Source organism: Wyeomyia smithii, chromosome 3 (genome assembly GCF_029784165.1).
Source record: "Wyeomyia smithii strain HCP4-BCI-WySm-NY-G18 chromosome 3, ASM2978416v1, whole genome shotgun sequence".
NCBI lineage: Eukaryota > Metazoa > Arthropoda > Insecta > Diptera > Culicidae > Wyeomyia > Wyeomyia smithii.
Window position 1 is genome coordinate 124,524,663 of NC_073696.1, and position 19,892 is coordinate 124,544,554.

Genomic DNA, 19,892 nt, shown 5'->3' on the forward strand with positions numbered 1-19,892 from the left:
GGACTCTGATTGTTTTTAAAGGAAAATGTTCGAAAAAATTTGAGCTATTCATATATTATCATATTTTTTAAAAATTTATACAAAATCAATAAAATTATCATGAAAATCATGTTTTTTTAAGAGCATTAAATGAGCATTAAATTATTATGACCATTCTACAACAGTTTATTGCTTGAAAATGCTGTTTCTGGCCAATGTTCTGCTAACTTTTTTCTTAAGCTAGCAGAACAATATTTTTGAAAAAAATTTATTTAATGAAAAATGCACCTGAGTTATTGAAATTGCTCGCATTGGTATCTAATCGTATCAAAAGGATTCTGATTGTTTTCAGATGAAAATGTTTGAAAAAATTGAAGCTATTTATGTATTATCATATTATTATAATATTATTGAAAAATTTATACAAAATCAATGAAATTATCATGAAAATCAAGTTTTTTCAAGAGCATTAAATGAGCATTAAATGTTTTTGACCGTTATAGAACCGTTATGTGACCAAAAATGCTATTTTCGTATATTGTCTGCTAGCTATTTCCTTAAGCTAGCAAACAAATGCAATTTTCAAAGAAACGATGGAGCATTAAATTCGGCGATATGGCATTAAATGAGCATCGAATGAGCACTTAATTTTCATGCTATTAACTCTTTGTTCTGCTGACTTTGTACTTCCAGCTTAAGGGACATGAGAAGATTTCGTTTTTGCTCACCCACGTGTTCCGGAATGGTACAATTATATTCCAACGTTTTTTTTTTCAGATATTCTGTCTGTTGGGGATACTTTTTTTCTACTCGAATACAGTTTAATCTGCGAAAAATATAAATATTGCATAAATTTTTATTCATTTCAATTTTCTAAATGCTGTTGTTAGTATGAGTGTTGTTATCCGTCTGAAATGTAAATAAGTCCATTTTGTAAATAGATTTTTTTACTTGCGTCGTTAAATCGGTTATCGGTACTCGAAACATGAATGAATATTCTCCATATAAAACCCCGTCTTTCAGAGTTCGTCTTGTTTCTGCTGCACTTATGAATTATTCAATTAACTTTAATATACATAGTTTCCAGAGCAAATATTTGCTATGATATTCCTTGTGCACAAACGCTTACGTTTAATCTACAACTAAATGTACTTTATGATATTCTGAGTGCATGGCAGTTACACCACCAGCTCTGGGTAATATGTTCCATTGCTCTTGAGTTTACTTCTGAGACTTCAAGCGCTTCTCACTTCGCGCTAAGCTGTGCTAGGGTCTACTCGAGTTAGATTAGCTTAGGTAGATTCAAAAGGTTGAGATTTAGAAGATTTATTTAAATTGTAGCGTGTTTGTACAACAGTTATTACAGAACAAAACAATTGCATTGCATTGCTAACTAAATATTCCACCTGAAGTCATAAAATATTGTATATTATAGGTTGTTTGTACTAAACATAACTAATATATTAACGTTCGGCTTCTAGATGGGGCCTTTTTTACCTATTTATCCTACATTAACAAAGCTGATCTTGAAGGCCTGCTCGTACAAAGTCTGTATTCAATAAAAAGTTTTGACAGCATACTATTAGTGCTTGTAATAATTTCAGCATAACTAAATATTTCACCTCATTTTCATTTTTTTTAAGTTCACAATTTTGTTCTTCAATGCAACATTCAAATGAACGAATGCTTATGGTGTAAAATTTTCTGTTCAAATAACAATCACAAACTATTACATGCATACATTAGAAAAGTTATTTACACGTCTAGGAAGAAGTCACGATTTACTGATTCGCTAAAAACAAAGAAACTCTATATTCAGGCCTTACAGTCATCTTCTTATTTGGTACTCGCTCCGAGCAGCATAAAACTGTGCAATGTACAAAGATAAAATTAGCCAAAGTCGTGATTTGCACCACGCTGTTCTATTGCTGTGTGACGAATAAATAACAACATTAATCCATTCGGTGCAGGCCTTTAAGCCTTTTCGGGTAACGACAATTATTTGTATGTTTCAACAGTTAAGTAACAATATTTTGTTGAAGGCATATCCACATTTCCATGCGTTATTTTCTTTAAAGGTCGAGTGAGTTTACCTTCTATACTAAGGAAAAAAACGTGTTTGTTTTTATACTAATAATAAAGCCACAAACTACTTACTCCATCGTGGGTTATGCATTTCATACATTGTAAAGATTCAAAGAATCGAGTTTGAAGGTTTATAAAGTTCTTAAGATTGAATGAGAGACACGCATATTGTATACATATATTGTAAAAAATGTTAAATTTTGAATATATAACGACAAGTGGACGTAACATTATATTTGGTTTACAAATCGCAATATCCAACAGAGAAAAAAACGAGGACTCGGAAATTTACAATAAATTTCGAAAATGTAGATGGGTAGGATTTTTCATTGTCTTTTATGTTTCGAAATTTGTTTAGGCCAAAATCTTTAAAATTCGGAGAAGAGGGAAATAATTTTTTGTGAAAATGGAGGGAAAGTAAGGCTAATATATTTTGGGAATCATTTAAATAAAACCCCATTGAAATATGAGTCTCGATCTTGATCGGTAACTTTCACGTAGTCGGTCTGCAAAATGGAATGAAATTTTAGAAATATATGTTTTCAGTGTATTTTTGACCACCCTGGTGCTTTTGAAATCAAATACACTAAAATCCTCTAAAAATCAACAAAGGTATAGACCATCGCACGGTGACGTCACGCATCTGCGTTTGAGAGCTACTGGTAACTCTATTTACCTTCGGGCGATGCAGTTTTGCTCTCAATTATAGCAGATCAATTCTATTGTGATCTGGAAGCCCTTTAAATGTTGTACGTGAGATGCCTGTATACTAAGAACAATTATAAATTGAGCAGTATTTCCACTACGCACACGATTGCTCCACTAGAAAAAAGCACAATTAGTATTTCCACTACGCACACGATTGCTCCACTAGAAAAAAGCACAAAGTCCAAAATGTAAATAAAGTTAGGACCACTAACTGTCAGAAAAGCAAGTTAAAATTATATCTGGAACGCCACGCCTGTTTTGACGTCGGGCGCGAAGGTTCATGAAAAAAGAACCCTTTCTACGCTAAAAAGGTCGTGAGTTTTCATTGTGTCTACCTCAATTTGATGTCAAAAATGTCGAAGAAATGTGTTAAAGCTTAGGTTTGAATAATGTTTCTGTGTACAGTTGGAATTTACTACCTGATATAATAAAATATTACAAATATGAACCGATCAATTTTTTTTTGTTCGACTTTAAAGAAAATGTTAGGAAAAATTTAAGAGAAAATAAAACTGCACTGTCATAGGGTATCGGCTTCATTATCGTAAGGGGTTAAATGATGTACTAGAACGTTAATTTCTTGCAAGATGGTTCTTTATACATCAGTGCATCTTCCTGCAAAGGATTGGTTCTCTAAAACTTCATTAACGTCCGGGCAATAATAAAACAAACCTGACATAAATAGAGCCGATAATAATTAAATTACACAAAAACTCATCCTTTTTTAGAAATTGTTAGAAATCTCATGATGGTTATATAATGAATTGCGTTTTAGATTTTTTATTCTCGTTTATTTTTCAACGACGACGGGTAGGGACGAGAGAGCCATTACTGATTACAGATTATTATCAGTTAGGCAAACATTTCAGTACGATGTTATTGATAGTCTAGACAGCAATACCAATAGTTTTATAGCGTAGTATATTTATTTGTTTATTCTCAAGGTTTCATCTGAAAAGGCGTTATCTTGATAAACAACTTAACCAAACACAAAACAGGAGCTGCATAAACTATCACAAAAAATACTATCAATGACTATTTTTTGTAAGCCTGCGGGCATTGGACAATAGCGTCACTGCAAAAGGAATGGTTGTCTTTTGTAGTTGGCAGGGGCGACTCGTGGCTGTTGAACCTACCTGTTCAACTAGAAGTTCTGAAAATCAGAGTTTGGGGAAGTAACTACAATTTTATTCGCGAATAAAAGCAAGTAATTCCCTTTGTTACTATTTAAAAATAAAACTACAAAATAAGAAAATAATAGCATGAATTTGGATTTTAGATTAATTTTTTGGCTGACGTCCCCATGTGCATTGCACAGGCACCTATGGACGAGTCGCCCCTGGTAGTTGGCCCCGATTACTTTACAGAGATTACAAGATACTCTAATTCATTGATAGAGTTGAGCGTATTAGTAGCAAATCCGTGGCCTAATTCGGTACTACATGGTTGATGAAACCAGTGACCGGGACCTTAGTATGGATTGGTACTCCATATCTGGTATGGCGTTGGGAGGTAACTACCGAAGGATTTGAACTTCGACGAAGCAAGAACCCCGCAAGAGCAGAGTGAATGCACTGAATTCTCAGATTCAGCATTGCAATAGTGGCAAGTGTTCGGAGATCACTTTTTACATAGAAAAATGAACTTCAAACTCTTATTACTTAGCAACTACATGCACAGACTCTGCTGCATATTCAAAATCGATGTGATCTCTAACTATATTGAATGTTTAAAAGCGAATAATTTATATTCGCTACTCTCAAGCTTAAAATATCATTATATCCATAATACCGACACGTGATTCTTGATTACTATCTTTACTATTGCCTTTACTATCTTACGAGCTATCAATATAGTGTCTTCCAGTTAGACTGATTTTTTGTTTGTTTTTAGAAACGTTACTATATTGTATAATGTATAGGCTCTCAACACGTCACCACGTTAGTAGCAGCTAATCGTGTAACGCGTCACATGCGGGAGAAATACCGGGAGGCAAGAGCTGCCGAAAAGAGGCTTCATCGCCATAAGAAACGTGAGCACCGGGCACGACACGAGTAGCTTCTAGAGAACGATCAACGGAATCAGAAACCGAACCATGCCAGTACCTGCCATGTGAAATGACAGGGAGGGGAACCTGATTACTGATAAATCGCAGGTGGCCAGGCGTCGGAAGAAACATTTTGAAGTGGTGTTGAACGGTGAGGAAGGTTGGAGAGTCGTCAAGGGGAACAGGATAGAAATTAAGGAGGACGGACAAGTTCTGGACCCACCAACATTGGACGAGGTGAAGAATGCTTGCAAAGAGCTAAAGAACCACAAAGCCGCTGGGAAAGACGGCTTACCGGCCGAAGTTTTCAAAGTTGGGAGCGAGCGGCTGTGTAGTGCAATTCACCAGATTATCCTACGGGTATGGTCTGAGGAACAACTACCTACGGATTTATTGGAAGGACTCATATGTCCTATCTACAAGAAGGGACATAGGCTCGACTGTAGTAATTATCGAGGTATAACCCACCTCAATTCCGCTTACAAAATGCTCTCCCGTATCCTGTTCCAGCGACTGAGGCCGTTGCAGACAGCCTTTGTTGGAGAACACCAATGCGGTTTTCGAGTGGGTCAATCTACAACGGACCAGATGTTTACCTTGAGACAGATTCTCGACAAGTTTCGAGAACACAACTTGCAGACGCATCATCTGTTTATTGACTTTAAGGCGGCGTACGACACAGTGAAACGCAACGAGCTTTGGCACATAATGCTAGAACATGGTTTCCCAACAAAATTAATTAAACTGTTACGTACGACGCTTGACGGTTTCACATCTTGCGTCAAGACAGCGGGCGAATTTTTGGACGTGTTTGTGACGTTAGATGGTCTGAAGCAAGGTGACGGGCTCTCGAACTTGCTGTTCAACATAGCTTTGGAAGGTGCAATACGGAGGGCAGGTGTGCAGAGAAGCGGCACCATCATACACTGCCAAAACGAAGTACTTGGTGGCTGGCAGAGAGCTTGGTAGTTCTGCGGTTGTTGGTGCTGCGATGGAGATGGATGGGGATACTTTCGGAGTGGTCGACGAATTTGTTTATCTTGGTACTCTCGTGACATGTGACAACGCGGTGAGCCGCGAGGTGAAGAGGCGGATTGTGGCGGCGAATAGGGCTTATTACGGATTGCTTAGCCAGCTTAGGTTCCGTAGTCTACAGATCCGTCCGAAATTTGCGCTCTATGAAACTCTGATCTTCTCGGTAGCGCTCTACAGCGGGTGTAAGGGGAGACTGGAGAGTAGCAACCCAAGACTGAGTATTGTGGAGACGTATTTTGGATTCGGCATAGGATCTCAACGATCTGTCGCCATAACAGTAAGAGTAAAGTAAGTATGTATAGGCTCTCAAAATTATCCTGAATGTTATTTTAATGATTTCATGTTAGTTAGAATAAAAATAATGATTTTTCTGTAGATTTTTCATAATTATTACGAGGAGAGAAATGGGTCACATTACTTGCCTTGGTTCCATATTTCGCCCTGGACGGTTTCCAAACGGTGGAAAAATGATGTGTGCCAATTTTCGCCCTGTCTGTCAAAACCAATTAAGTGGAAAGTAACTAGAACCTAGATTATGCTTAGAAACTTAAAATTTCAACAGGGCAATTTCCATTTTACGGAGAGTGAATCAACATTTTCCGGTATTCTGGGATATTTTGGGAACATAACATTTCCAGCGATTTTTTAACTTTCATGACCACATTTCTAGAGAAGCACTTCAACATTTCGCATTAGTTTTATCATGCACTATACAGTAAATACTGCACATCGTCGAAAGAACTCATCAAAATGTATGACATTTAACTGGTTAGTCTTGAATAAAGTTGGCGATTTATGGCTCCGTTATTCTATATGAACCAACCTCATTGTAGTATTGTCGACTCCTTTATTTTATAGTTCCGTGTAAATAGATGCAAAGAACGTACTATCAAAAGCTCCATCAGTATCAAGAAAAGCGCAGACCGCTCCCTCATCATAATTTAGTGACATCTCGATCAAATGCACAGCTCGAAGGTAAATGCAGCAAATGCAAAATGATTTCAGTAGATTCACTCTGTTAATATGCATTTTGATGTTTATGCAAGGGTCCTTCAAAAGCTCGCTGCAGATGTTGCTAAGCGTAATTTTCACCACCAACTTGAGAAGAGTTGACGTCAGACTTATAGATCTGAAAGCTTTGGGCAATGTATAGGCCGGTTTGGGTATTCGGGATATGTCCTAGAGTAATGCTAGCTCAAAAAAGGCTGATGAGCTCGGACATGGTAATCCCGTACGACTAAGTCAATGACTGTATGCTTTTGGAATAGAATCACGTTTAAAAGGCCTTTGTTGATGTCGCTTATTTTTGGTCGGCGCAAATCCACTACTTTTTTTTTTTTATTCTAATTAAATGTAATAAGATAAAGGCCCAATCGCAGAGAGCATAACGGGGCCGAAATAATTATTTGAGTAGGGAAAAGCCTGCTTGAGTAAAATTAATAAATATTTCTCCTCAAACAGGCATAAAAACCCTCTCATCTTTTCATATACAATAATACAATTATAAATAAGTTACAAATCATAAAACACAATCTTGATAAGTATGGTTCCTGCAGCTTCAAGAGCCAAATATATTTTCGGGAACGTCTTATTCCTGGTTAAGCGCGTAAATAGAATCTGAAATGAAAACAAAAGTGTACTAAATAGGGACATCAATTGATTTAAGGAAGGAATATAGAAGACGCATATATGGGAAATCTAAAATTGCTAAGACATCACGAACAGGGACATTTGGTTGTTTATTCCGAGCTTTAAGAGAATTTTCTAAATTGGATCTAGCTTCACGATATAACGGACATGACCAAACAACATGTTCAATATCGTGGTAACCCTCGCCACAGGTGCAAAGGTGATCCTCTGTGAGTCCTATACGACGAAGGTGAGCATTAAACCAGTAATGATTGGACATAAGCTGAGACATCATACAAATGAAATCACGACTTACGTCCAATTTGTGGAACCAAGGTTTTAAAGAAACTTTAGGAATAATTGAATGACACCATCTTCCTAGATCTCCATTGTCCCAAGAGTTTTGCCAGTTCATGAGCGACTCTCGACGTATAGAACTAAAAAATTCATTGAATTCAATAGGTCTTTCATAAATGTCACCATGTACCGTACCGATCTTAGCTAATGAATCTGCCGTCTCATTGCCCTCAATTAAAGAATGAGAAGGGATCCATACTAATGTAACCTGTGATGCGATTTCGGATAAAGTACTCAAATGGTCGCGTATTTTATTCAAAAAATACGAAGAACTCTTTATACTTTTTATCGATCGGAGAGCTTCAATAGCACTGAGGCTGTCCGTAAAGATGAAGTAATTGTCTTTAGGCAAATTTTCAACAAAACTTAATGTGTACTGAATAGCAGCCAGCTCTGCGACATAAACAGAAGCAGGGCTTTCGAGTTTGTAAGCGACGGATAAATTATTGTTATAAACACCGAAACCAGTAGATCCGTTGAGAAAAGAACCATCGGTATAAAATGAATTATTACAGTTTATATTTTGATATTTTTCACGAAATAGATTTGGAATCTGTTGTATACGTAGTTGATCAGGCATACTACGAATTTCATTTAACATTGATGTATCAAAAAATAGGGTAGAATCAAAGGTATCTAATGAGTAAATATTATTTGAAGGAAATGAAGAAGGGTTGATATTTTGAGACATGTAATTGAAATAAACAGTCATAAAACGAGTTTGAGATTGAAGTTCAACAAGTCTTTCAAAGTTATTTATTATCATAGGATTCAAAATTTCACTTTTCACAAGAATGCGAGAAGTGATAATCCAAAAACGATCTTTTAAGGGGAGAACGCCCGCTAACACTTCTAAACTCATCGTATGAGTTGAATGCATACAACCTAAAGCAATGCGTAAACAGCGATACTGTATTCGTTCAAGTTTTATGATATGAGTTTTTGCGGCAGAACGGAAACAAAAACATCCGTATTCGAGCACTGATTAAATTGTAGTTTGATAAAGTTTAATAAGGTCCCAAGGATGTGCTCCCCACCATGATCCAGTTACTGTGCGCAAAAAATTAACTCTTTGTTGACATTTCTGTATTAAATATCGAATATGACTTTTCCAAGTGCATTTTGAGTCGAACCATACGCCAAGATATTTATGAACTAAAACTTGAGTAATGGGTTCACCCACTAACATAAGTTGGAGCTGAGCTGGCTCATGTTTTCTAGAAAAAACTACATATTCAGTTTTTTCAACTGAAAAGTCTATACCTAGTTGTATTGCCCAATTGGATAAGTTGTTCAAGGTATCTTGTAAAGATCTTTGTAAATCGGATGCTCTGGGACCTGTGGCAGAAATCACACTATCATCTGCAAATTGTCTGATAGTGCAATTTACCAAACAGTCATCAATATCACTCACATAAAAATTGTAGAGCAGTGGACTTAAACATGAGCCTTGTGGAAGACCCATGTAGCTAAGTCTAAACGCTGACAAACTACCATGAGAGAAATGCATATGTTTTTCTGATAGTAGATTGTATAAAAAATTATTAAATTTAGGAGGAAGACCTTTTTGATGAAGTTTATCAGAAAGAACATCTATAGAAACAGAATCAAAGGCTCCCTTAATGTCTAAGAATACAGAAGCCATTTGTTCTTTTTGAGCAAATGCAATCTGGATTTCTGTTGAAAGTAATGCGAGACAATCATTTGTTCCTTTAGTTCTACGGAAGCCAAACTGGGTATGTGATAATAAATTATTACTTTCAACCCAATGGTCTAAACGATATAAAATCATTTTTTCAAACAATTTACGAATACAAGAAAGCATCGCAATTGGACGATATGAGTTATGATTAGAAGCAGGTTTTCCAGGTTTTTGGATAGCAATCACCTTTACTTGTCTCCAATCATGTGGAATGATGTTTAGTTCAAAAAAATTATTGTATAAATCTAACAACATTTTTTTAGCAATGTCAGGTAAATTTTTCAGTAAATAAAATTTTATTTTATCCAGACCAGGGGCATTATTATTGGAAGAGAGAAGAGCGATAGACAGTTCAGTAATAGAAAATGGTAGTTCCAACACCGATTGTTCAGAAAAATTGTCACGATTAATTTTTTGAGCAGGAACAGTGTCTGGACATACTTTTTTTGCAAAATTTAATATCCATTGATTTGAATATTCTTCATTTTCATTAGCCACTACTCGATTTCTCATTCTTCTAGCAGTGTTCCAAAGAGTATTCATAGATGTTTCTCTGGAAAGCTCATTAACAAATCGTCGCCAATAACCACGTTTTTTAGCTTTGATCAAGTTTTTAAACATGGATTCTAACTTCATGTATCGTACAAAGTCTTCGTCGTCTTTTTTCCGGAAAATCTTATACGCGTTTGATTTTTTAACATAAATTTTTGAGCACTCTTTGTCCCACCAAGGAGTAGGAGGTCGTCTTTTAGTTGAAACGCCAAGATATTTTTTCCTTTGGGCTAGTATTGCAGAATTTAAAATTAAACCCGCAAATGAATCATATTTTTCAAGAAGTGGAAGGTGTTGCAATGCCTCTAAAGCTTCTGTAATTTTTAATTTATAGATTTCCCAATCAATATTTAATGTAAGGTCATACGGAATGTCAATTGGTCGAGTACTATTTGACCCATTATTAATTGAAATTAAAATTTGTAAATGATCACTACCATGGGGATCATAGACAACCTTCCAGCTACAATCTAACCGTAATGACGTTGAACATAATGATAAATCCAATGCGCTTGGACGAGCCGGTGGTTTCGGAACACGTGTCATATCTCCATTGTTCAAAACAGTCATATTAAAATTGTCACAAAGATTATAAATCAAAGTGGAGCGGTTATCGTTGTAAGATGAACCCCAAGCTACACCATGAGAGTTAAAATCTCCCAATATTAAACGGGGTGAGGGTAGAAGTTCGACAATATCAGAAAGCATTTGTTGTCTAATTAGTGCTTTAGGAGGGATATATACAGAAGCAATGCAGAGATCTTTGTCTTGTATGTTAATTTGACAAGCTACACATTCGATGCCTTGAATTGAAGGTAAATTAATTTTATAAAAAGAATAACACTTTTTAATCCCTAAAAGTACACCTCCATAGGGAATATCTCGATCTAATCGTACGATATTGTAATTATTGAAATTGAGATTGATATCTGAAGTGAGCCATGTTTCACAAATAGAAAACACATCACATTTCAAATTATTAATCATAGCTTTGAATGAATCAAGTTTTGGTATGATACTTCTGCAATTCCATTGTAAAATATGTATAAAATCATTAGTCTCAGACGATAAGTAGAAATGAGGGGCCATTGAGAGGTAAGCTGCTTTAAAAATGTTTTGAAAACATTAAGTAATGAATGAATAAATTTGCTGAAAGGGTCCGGTATGTTTAATGATTCAAGAATCCAGTTTATTACATGAGAAAATTTCAGAATTCCTGATTTTGTTTGTTTATTTGAAGGTGTGAATGAGCTATCACAGTTTTTGGGTGATAGTGGTGGAAACTCTTGTGTTGACTTTAAATTTAAAATTCTAGAGGAAGTTTGATTTGATTTTTCAGTATCGTGATTAGTTTTGGGAACATTACCATTTCTATTAAGTGATATTTCAGGGCCCTTGTTGGGAAGTTTTGGGGAAGAAAGATTTTTCCTTTTTCTAAACCAACCAGGGTTTGAAAAAGAAGGACCGGCAAGAGGAACATCGCAGTCCGTCTCATCAGAGGACAATAAATCATAAATATTAGAAGAAATAAGAGAATTTGTTTCCGATTGCTTAAGGAGATCAGAATAACTGCGTTTAGCGCGGTCTTTAAGAGATCGTTTCATTTTAATTTTATGTTGAATGAATAAGGAACAATTCGAGAGTTCATGTTTGGTTTCACCACAGTAATAACAACTATTATTTTCTTGATTGCAAGAGTCATCAAGATGGTTACCCCCACATTTACCGCATCGACTTTTATTGCAACAGTAGGCAGAAGTATGGCCTAACTGTTTGCAATTGGTGCAGTTCATGACTCGTGGAATATACAGGCGAACGGGTACAAGGACATTGTGAATCGAGATGTGAGATGGTAAAGCAGATCCAGCGAATGTGACACGAAATGAATCTGAGGGGGAATATATTTTCTTCCCTTCTACAAAGGACACGGATCTCAATTGTTGACAATCGAGAATTTTAACCGTTGGAATGGAAGTGTTCTTGAAATATCCAACACCGTCTTTCAAAAGAAATTCACTGGATAAGCTGGAATCGGTAACAACACCGTCAATTTCTACATCTCGAGCGGGAACATAAACATGATATTCCCGGGTGAAAAACTCCGAAGTAGCAATTTTATTAGCTTGAGTAAGGTCTTTAACCACAACTCTCAATTTGTTAGGTCTGACCTTAGAAATTTCAATGATAGACTTGAAATGAGACTCTAAATCTTTAGATATCTGAATGATGTTTAAGGGCTTTGATTTGGGCCCTATTTTTGGTCGGAAATAAACAACAAATGAACCAGTCGATCCGTCTGGATACAGTTTAACGCGTGAGGGAATTGAGGAAACAGTGAAAAAAGGGTCAGGAGGTTTAGGTGTAATAGAAACAGGATCGGCCAAATTTTTTTCATCCACTTCCATTGTGTGTAAAAGAGCACACTATGGTAGGGCAACAAAAAATGCAAATGGATACAAATATAATAAATTAAGTTCTATACTTAGCTGTTATAATAAAAGAAATCTTGATCTTTAAATTTCTTGGTTTACTTGAATTGTCGTTGATCTTTCGAAACCTTCGAACCCCTTGAAAACTCTGATTCCTGTATCCTGTAGAGCAGTAAATCTTGAATAGCTCTGGATCTCTTGGAATCTTCAAATCTCTTGAATACTGATGGCGGTATCCTGTAGAGTTGCAAATCCTGGTATTTCCAATATTGAATCAATACTTCAGATCTGCAATTATAAAGAAAATTAATGACGGTAGCAGCTGTAAATAAATGCGACACTTCCCAAGCGAAGGTTGCTGAGCAATGAAAATCCACTACTGTCAGATATCATTAAAACCCGGAGAAGCGACTCTACACGGTGACAAAAGAGCCCGGTCACACTTTTTGGGTCGCCTGTAGCCTACACGTTGCATCTCTCTGGTGCCATCTATATGTCAAATGAAAGGGTTAACTTTGCTGCCCAAAGTGGCAGAGTTTCGTTTCTGTGCAGTTTGTTTACATTGAGTTGTGAGCCATGGCAGAGTTAAGAGCAGCTGTTATCGCTGAATATGTGAAAGGGTACAAACCCGGATACATATTCAAACACCTAAAACCGCTCGGAATCAACCGGAGATTCGTGTACCGGACCGTAAATCGGTACCTAGAGACCGGAGGTACCGAGGACAAGGCACGATCTGGACGACCAAGGTCTGTGAGAACTCCAAGGCTGAAAAAGATTATACGAGACCGGATTCGCCGGAATCCCGCCCAATCTGCACGGAAGCTGGCCACGAACCTTAAAATGAACCGAGAATCAATCCGCCAGCTTCTGCGCAAGGATTTAAAACTTACACCGTACAAAAACGGGTTCATGGGGTTACCAAAATTACAAAGGACAAGAGGTACCAACGGTCGCGGGAGTTGCTCGGTTGGCGCGCAGATGCAAGATTATTTTTTCGGACGAGAAGCTGTTCGATTTGGAGCAAACAGTCAATCGCCAAAATGATCGAGTTTGGAGTGTGAGCCTTCAGCAAGCTGCTGCGGACAAGCTGAACGTTTCTCGGTTCCAAAATAAGACGTCAGTGATGGTTTGGGGAGCCATTTGCAAGAGAGGTAAACTGCCTCTTATTTTTATCGATGAAGGGGTCAAAATCAACGCAGTGTACTACCTGGACACGGTTTTGAATAAAAATGTTCTGCCTCAAGCTGAACTATTGTTTGAAGACGATTACTACTGCTTCCAGCAAGATGGCGCCCCATCCCACACCGCAAAGGTTGTTCAGGCGTGGTGTGAGGAAAACTTGACCGATTTCATTTCGAAGAATGAATGGCCTCCGTCGTCTCCGGATCTGAATCCACTGGAATATTTCGTGTGGGGATACATGATGTCGAAGCTGAACGACTATAAAATAACAAATTTGGAGCAATTCAAGCGAGTTATCACGAAAATCTGGGACGAGATGCCGATGGAGCACGTGCGCGCCGCTTGCGACGACTTTCCGAGACGTCTGAAGCTGGTTCGATCAGAGAAAGGTTGTGTAATTCCGAGATATCGTCTGTGAAGTATCTTTATGAGTTACTGAATAAAGCTATGAAAGCCAGATTCACATGTTCTTCTTATTCTTTGAAATATTGAGATTTTCCTGTGTGACCGGACTTTTTTGTCACCCAGTACTAATGGCTCTAAATAAAGTTCCCTTGACTCGTACACATACTTAGGGATAGGGAAAGGAATGGTTTAGATTGGGACTGTTACGTTACTAATTTATGCAATTAAAAAGAAAACAGGAATTTATAATTTACTCATTACTAACAGTCTTCTGAATCGGGATTCGAACATACTAAGACTGGCTTGTTAGGCCAGTATCATACCTCAAAACAAATTTCGTCGTTGAGATTGAATTTAAGCCATCAGTGTAGTTGTTAGAGATGTTAGTACATTCTAATATATATGAGCTGATTCGTTCGACAGTTCACGTGAAAGAGGAGCTGGCATCACTGTCAAGTATGGTTGAGTGGTTTCAATATGCTGTGCGATTTTTGCTCAATTTTGCAGTGTAATACTGCATTTAAATTATCAAATCATAGTGAATATATCTATAGAGAAAGTGATTTTCCCCACAGTATCAATAGTTTTAAGCTTCGTGTACTTAAAGTGCTCTAATTTGTGAATTTTGAAATATCCTCATTTTCAATAGAAGCCATTTTGTATACGGTTGATCGTGTGAGCGTGGAGCGGCAGTTTGGTTTGCTGTTTCTGCTGTGTTCTTGGTGCTCGGATTCACATACACCTCATGGTAGTGAGTACAAGAATAAGGGGCTCCTCTAAGCAGCATTTGTGTATTGGTGCTGTAAAGCATGATTGGAAGATGATGGGTCCACATGAAACGGGCATAGCTCCAGTACGTCACCAGTACACAGAGTTACTGCTGCTGTCTGAGAGGTAGATCTGACTGCGTCAAGAGAAAGGTAGCAAATATCCAACATCGTAAGTAGTAAATAACAACATGGAATCCGGTGAGTACAGTGGAACTTTGTCATATAACTCACATAAACAAAGTGAAGCTTCTTGCAAATTCTCTGTGCAGTTTTCTGTCATCGTTTCGCTGAACTTTATGGCAGCACTTTATTTAGACCAACGCTTTAGTACGCCGGTTTATTCTCACATGCTATCGAAGCCCTCACACATACACCACTATTCATTGTTGTATTATTATTTAGCCTGATTTCGCCTCGTTTTCGTTGCATATTTGTTCACAGGGATGTCACATTCCAATCTGCAATTTAAACTTTGGAAATGTTTTATAGATTTGAGCATATAAATTTTATAAGATCAGCAGATTTTGTGAAAAATCTACAGTATGCAATATATTTTTGCGGAAAGTAATAATCTGTATGTACAGATATTTGTGAAAAAATATTATTGAAGAATCTGTATATCAAAGATAAATCTATATATGATGTGACATCCCTGGTCGATTGCCGTCTGTGTATGTTTCCAACTGCAGATCCATACCGCAGATTGTACAGTAAATAATCAAAACAAAAATGAGCGGATATTCAGTCCGCTGACAAATTTTTGGATTTCGGAAGATACATATTATGGATATTGCCAGAAAAGATTTCGAGCTCAAATCCTGAATTTTCGTTCACAAAACATTTGATACTATTATGGATGGTTACGCATATGCGTCCGCTGGGTCGATATGTAAAAGTGACTGTTCGTTCCGAGGAATGCTAATCGCCCTTAGATATGAACTATGGGAGAAAGATACCGCAATGAAGCTAGTTAAATTTCAAGATAAAATTACTTGTAGGTACTTGTTTTATGTTTTAATCTGTATCTGAATGTTAATTTCATTCTGTATTTGAATATAATCTTAATTCTTCCTCGACAACGTCTAGATTTTAATAAATAACAACAACTTTTATCTCCACCTGTTTTCTAAATCGGAAATACTAGACTTATAATATTATATCTCCACATAACATAGACTGTAGAAAACTTTTAATGAACCATCAGACAAAGGAGTAGCATTATTATATTATCAACATGTTGACCATTTCAGATCCAGATATAAACAAGGCGGTTCTACGATTTTTACATCGTACTTTCACTTTTAGATGCTGATTCGATTTTGTTTTGATCTAAATTCAGATTATAACATTTACAGCTCGTCGAGAAAATATTATTAAGATGTCTTTTGTTGTTTAATATAAATATTAATAATAATACTTTATTCCATTTCATTCCAAATTCAATTTGTTGGATTTCAACACAATATAATGACCTATTTTATTCGTAATTTTCTTATTTAACATACATATTCTCTAAAAAGGTAATAACATCCAGCAATGGCAGAGTATCAACCTTCTTCTTCATATGAGCTAATATTTTATATCACATTTTATAACTTATTTTTTTAGAGCGAAACGTCGGTGCAAGCGCTGCAGTGTTGTTGTAATAACTCATTCCAATTCATGTTTTCAGTCGCAGTAAGGAGCACAACAACAACTATTGATAGGTCATAAATATATCTCAAAAAGTTCATAGAGAGCAGTCATCGAGATCTTCTTTGCATCCCCTAGCATTTCTTGTTGTATTTTTTAATTCATTTTTATTTATCTCACATTTTATGTACATGATCATATCCATATTGTTTGGATGACTTTATACGGTGAATGGTTGCGCTGCCATGTTGTACTTAATTGAAATAATAACTTATTTCAATTGATGTTTTTTTTTTCAGCCACAGAAAGCAGCTCAATAACAACTATTGATATATCGTGAATCATTCTAATATAAGTTCATCTATTTTATTTTAGCACAACATAGCGAACATTTCCCATTTGTTTTTCCTCGTTAAAAATTTGAATGTTTCAGCTATGGGAGGCAATCAACTGAGATCTTCTTTACATACCCCAATACTTCTTAGTGTATTCAATAATTCATCTTTATTATTCTCACATTATATATACATGATCATATCTATATTGTTACATTAATCATTTGAATCATGGTCATATCACTTATCAAAGTGAATCCTGATCAAAAACCCACCCCACTAACAAAAACACCCTTCCGTGGTCTTTGTAGGGATGCAGAGGTATACTCGGTCTCTAATAAAGCAAAGACTACATACTAACATTCCTTCCTTATTGTTGGTTTCGTGCGGCACTGGCACGACTAGAAATTCATAGTTCCAAGAAAAGCGGGATTGAAAAATTTGCGTTTAAAATTACCTTTATTACGTGCAACAAAACTATAAGCAAGTTAAAAACTCTTTTTTACAATCTCTGAAGCAAGTTTTTGATTTGAATTCCAAAGACATATCACTCACATTTTTTTTTTGTGAACTTCGAAACAAGTTCTTGTTGAATAAAACTTAACCGTATTTGGCATCGTTTGACATTATTATTTCAAAATAAAAAAAAAAAAAATTTAGTTGTGCTCGTGTTGCACGAAACCGACGATATCCCCATCTGACTGTAAGGACGTGGCCGGCGCCGTTATTGGTCTATAAAAAAATCGGGTCATTGAATGATGTACAGTGAGAAGGAATTACCACTCCCAGTTTTTCTTTCAGTTGATTCATTGTGCATCTTGAGTGGCTCGGACCCATCACGGAGTAGCAACCATTGATATGTACAGTCAGAACTAAGCTAAGCTAAGCTAATATATATGAGCTGATTCGTTCAGTTTAATGACATTTTTCGAATGTTTTAAATGTCTCGTATTAGTATTTTTTAAATTAAGTTTTAGAGTTTAGTCGTTTGCTAATCAGTATTAATTATGGCAAAGAAAGGCTGAATGAAAACAATTTTTCTGCACAAAATCCTTATTAGACAGCATAATGTGTTTTGCGACCACATTGTCCACTTCTCAACCATCAAGTTTCGGCCTGCTTATATTATTCAATTGAGTCCATTCCATGTCACTGGCAGCGTTGCCAGGTATCCAGATTTAGCTGGATTATCCAGATTTTTGAACATGTATCCAGGTAAACAGCTTTGATGTGCAATTATCCAGATTTTTCATGGATGATCCAGATTTTATCCAGATTTTATTTTCTCTGTTCCGCAAAAAGGTCATCACTTAAATTTTGGCGCGAAATTTTGCAATTTTGTCACCACAAATTTTGCGTACCCCGAGACTTTTATCCGAAAAATTAACCTTTCACCCCACGAAATGACTGCCAGATTTTTTCCAGATTTTTATTTTGCCTTTTCCAGATTTTTAAAAAAATGACCTGGCAACGCTGGTCACTGCCTACATTGTCTAGTGAACGACTGCTGCAACCGGAGGCAAGGTAAAGTTATACGCGTCGACAGACAAAATCCGGCTTAGTGTTTGATTCCGCGTTGGAAACCCACGCGCGAAGGATTCAAAGCCAATTAGAGGAAAACTGCAATATGACACATGGTTTGTGTGAAGGCGGAACGGAAAGCTGAGTACGCACCTTGTAGTCCTATAGGTGCGGGCTCGTGGCATGTGTGCCTGTTCTAATTTCCCTCTGTCACGTTGAGTTGCGCCAGCCGTTGTCTACTGCCGTACGTTTTAGTTTGCAGTCGGTAGGCCAAGAATGGCACGTAAATTATATAGTTATTAACGCAGTGTGCACACTTCAGCCATTCAAGTGCTGTAAAAATACTATCACGACTGCTGATTGCATTGTTGTTAAGGTGAAGATGAGTGTTCTGAAGTATGGGAAGTGGTCAGAAACTTTGTGATAGAAAAAACCAGCATTTTTTTTTCACGTAGGACTACGTCTTCTTTATCCTGGGGTACATTCTGTGGAAGTGAAAATGACCCGACCAAATGTTAGATTAGACATCAAACGGGAATAACTACATAACTATATAATAGAGAATACAACATTAAATGTGTTTGTTGATCGATAAAATGTTGCACAATTTTGTGATAAGTTAATTATCATTTTTGCTTCATTGCTCCGCGGTGAAAATTAAAGTTTCAAGCTCAAATCTCCGCGCACAATGGACCTATAACGTACGATCACGTTTCGCCCAAACGTTATGACAAAATGTCAACCGTTTACAGTGATATACTCTAATCAGTGTGAAGAATTGACAGAACCTCCCAACATAACGGAAAAAACAACGTTTGTTTCTTGGATTCTAGACTAATTTGATGTCTCGCAGGTAAAGCTTTTACGAAATGTTCGCGACAATCTGCTCTCTCAAATTAAAAAAAAAATATCGACCTGCTGTTAGGATGAATGTGCAAAACACTGGCCACTCGCCATCCCTCAGTGCAACGGAACACGATTTCTATTCGTGTGCAACTCAAGAAAACTGCTGCCAATGGTGATTAACAGTTTATCCTAAGAAGATAGTTCTAGTTTATCTGAATTATCGTAAATAGGTTCTAAGAACCATAAATTATTCAAACAGAATTTAAAATTTTTGCTGTGGTGATAAGTATATTTTTTGTGCTCAATAACAATTGAACAACCGTAATATCATAAGTGCATTTTATTTGTCCACAGAAATACAAACGAATAGTTGTGTCATAACAAAATTTTAAATTTCTGTTTTGTAGGTTTTTCTTTCTCAGCGCCCAGAAAATGGCTGCAGTTCTGGTTGATTTTTCAATTGGTGTTTATTAAAAAAAAAATTGCTGCTATTGATCAAAATTTAGGAGTTTGAGGTCCGTGTTCATGGACTAATGAAAATAGTGGACCTCTGATTAATCTAATTCTTATCGTGTATAAGAGATGCCAAAGAATTATAATACTGGAAGCAGCCATTTCATCCGAAACATGAATTCCGTGCCACTTTGGTTGTCAACTTTTAGCAAACTCACTAAC

General features: G+C 36.5%; 1 protein-coding gene across 10 annotated transcripts in view; it reads left to right on the forward strand.

Annotated features, from left to right (window-relative positions):
• The window catches only part of LOC129727944 (location of vulva defective 1-like), a 150,565-nt gene that overhangs the window by 53,999 nt on the left and 76,674 nt on the right, over window positions 1-19,892 (forward strand). The window contains exon 1 of one of the 10 annotated variants that reach the window (XM_055686249.1): window positions 19,042-19,224. The exons of the other annotated variants lie outside the window; for them this stretch is intronic. Coding sequence (XP_055542224.1) covers window positions 19,214-19,224 — 11 coding nt within the window. The 5' untranslated portion in view covers window positions 19,042-19,213. Of the gene's footprint in view, window positions 1-19,041; window positions 19,225-19,892 lie in introns of those variants that run through there. 10 annotated transcript variants of the gene reach the window in all.